We start from the raw sequence: 2,249 nt of genomic DNA, 5'->3' as shown, positions 1-2,249 counted from the left end.
AAATGAGATGTGTTTGTTTGTTTGTTTGTTTGTTACATGCTATGAGTAATTGCTTCCTATATCTCATTTCAGTCTGGTAGTCTCTGCCTTTTAATTAGAAGATTGAGATTATTAATTCTTACTTAATTCTGAAAGGTATGTATGTCTTCCTATTATGTATGCTTGTTTCTTCTGTAATCTTTATAATAATATTTACTATCTTACCACTGAGATGCATTCTTTTCTATACATTCACAGTCATGGGTGTTTTGTTGTTTTTGTTTGCTTGTTTGTTTTAATCTGTGGGTAGAATTCTTGAAAGAATCTTCTGTAGCACTGGCATCATGATCAGACATTTCTTTAGTGTTTACCATGGAATTTTTGTACTTTACTTATGAGGCATAATTAACTATTCTGGGCAAAGTAATCTAATATGACAGACATTTTCATTAAGGAACTGAATTACAATATGCCATACTCTTGAATTTTTGAGTTTATATTATTAAAGGTACAGTTTGTCTTTTAATTTTTCATATCATTTAATTTATGCCTATGTGTGCTTGTGGGGGGGTGTCCACACAAGTACAGAAATGGGTATTTTATTCTCTGGAGCTGGAGATGCAGATAGTTGTGCTACACTCATCATGGTACTGGGAATACATGCTTGGTTTTCTAGAAAAACAAACAGTGAGTACTCTTAAGTACTGAGTAATCTCTCCAAATCCCAACAACAAAAACCAACTACTGTATTTTATGCATTTATTTTTGCATGTGTCTGGCACTCCTCTCAGTTTTCAATATTTATTCTTTATTTTATGTATCTATTGTTTTAAATTAACATGGCACTTCTAAACTGTAGGTAAAATAAATCAAAGGAGAATGGCTGTAACCAATGAAAGCCACCCAAAAGAATTCATCCTAATGGGCTTTGCTGACCATCCTTGGCTGGAACTCCCTCTCTTTGTTACTCTTCTCATAACATACCCCATGGCTTTGATGGGGAACATCGCCATCATTCTAGTGTCCACCTTAGACCCTCGTCTCCATAGCCCCATGTATTTTTTCCTCACAAATCTCTCCTTTCTGGACATGTGCTACACCACAAGCATTGTGCCTCAGATACTGTTTAACCTGGGAAGCTCCATAAAAACCATTAGTTACATTGGATGTGTTGTTCAACTTTATGTCTTTCACATAATGGGAGGCACAGAATGTCTGCTTTTGGCTATTATGTCCTTTGATCGATATGTGGCTATCTGCAGACCTCTCCACTACACCCTCATCATGAATCAGCAAGTGTGCATTTTGTCAGTATCTATCATGTGGTTGACTGGAGTCATCTTTGGTTTTTCCGAGGCTACACTTACATTACAATTGCCATTATGTGGCACAAATAAATTGGATCATTTATTGTGTGAAATCCCAGTCCTTATAAAAACTGCCTGTGGTGAAAAGGAATTTAATGAGCTAGCACTTTCTGTGGTATGCATTTTTATACTGATTGTTCCTCTGTGCTTAATTCTTGCTTCTTATGTTAATATTGGATGTGCAGTACTCAGAATTAAATCTTCTGAAGGAAGGAGAAAAGCCTTTGGGACATGTTCTTCTCATCTCATTGTAGTTTCTTTATTTTATGGACCAGGCATTAGCATGTACCTTCAGCCTTCTTCATCCATCACAAGGGACCAACCCAAGTTCATGGCTCTCTTTTATGCAGTGATAACTCCTACACAGAATCCCTTCATCTATACCCTAAGAAATAAGGATGTAAAGGGTGCCTTAAAAAGGCTACTGAGAAGCATTTTTACTTCAAAGTGAAAGCTCTTTGGTATCAAATTAAATAAATTAATAATTGTAGTAATTTTACCTTGGTTTCTCTAATAACAGTCATATATTCCAGAGCCACAGAATATAAGCTTCTTGCCAGACTTTTCTCATTTCTAGTATTACAGAATTGTGAGTTTTATTTATAAATTAGGATGAAGTGTTTGATGTTTAGTTTCTAATGATATATTAAAATATACAGACAAATACTAAGTATAAATGTTTAATTCTTTTTAAAACATTACCAGTATAAGTCTTGAGAAAAAAGAAAATGACATTACTAATGAAAAACAGTCTGGAAGCATTTCTGAGACTAAACTGGGACATTTAGACATGCCTTTAACACAAATCAATAAGGGAAAAGCAGTTTTCTAATGTGAAACAAGTGAAATTAAATCAATAAACAATGAGTATATTTTCAATGAAGCTTATTTTAGAGGCAAATG

At 34.3% G+C, this 2,249-nt stretch overlaps 1 protein-coding gene across 1 annotated transcript; it reads left to right on the top strand.

Annotated features, from left to right (window-relative positions):
- The first annotated feature begins 858 nt into the window (after positions 1-858).
- LOC127670154 (olfactory receptor 2B11-like) lies at positions 859-1,797 on the top strand. The gene has a single exon (XM_052164471.1). The coding sequence runs from the start codon at positions 859-861 to the stop codon at positions 1,795-1,797; it is 939 nt and encodes a 312-aa protein (XP_052020431.1).
- Positions 1,798-2,249: the final 452 nt, after the last annotated feature.

The sequence above is a fragment of the Apodemus sylvaticus genome, chromosome 19, assembly GCF_947179515.1.
Source record: "Apodemus sylvaticus chromosome 19, mApoSyl1.1, whole genome shotgun sequence".
Taxonomy (NCBI): domain Eukaryota; kingdom Metazoa; phylum Chordata; class Mammalia; order Rodentia; family Muridae; genus Apodemus; species Apodemus sylvaticus.
This window is presented reverse-complemented; position numbering and strand designations above follow the sequence as displayed.

What these genes read in the sequence shown, in the direction of transcription:
- LOC127670154 (XM_052164471.1), top strand. Translation starts at nt 859, where the DNA reads ATGGCTGTAACCAATGAAAGCCACCCAAAAGAATTCATCCTAATGGGC.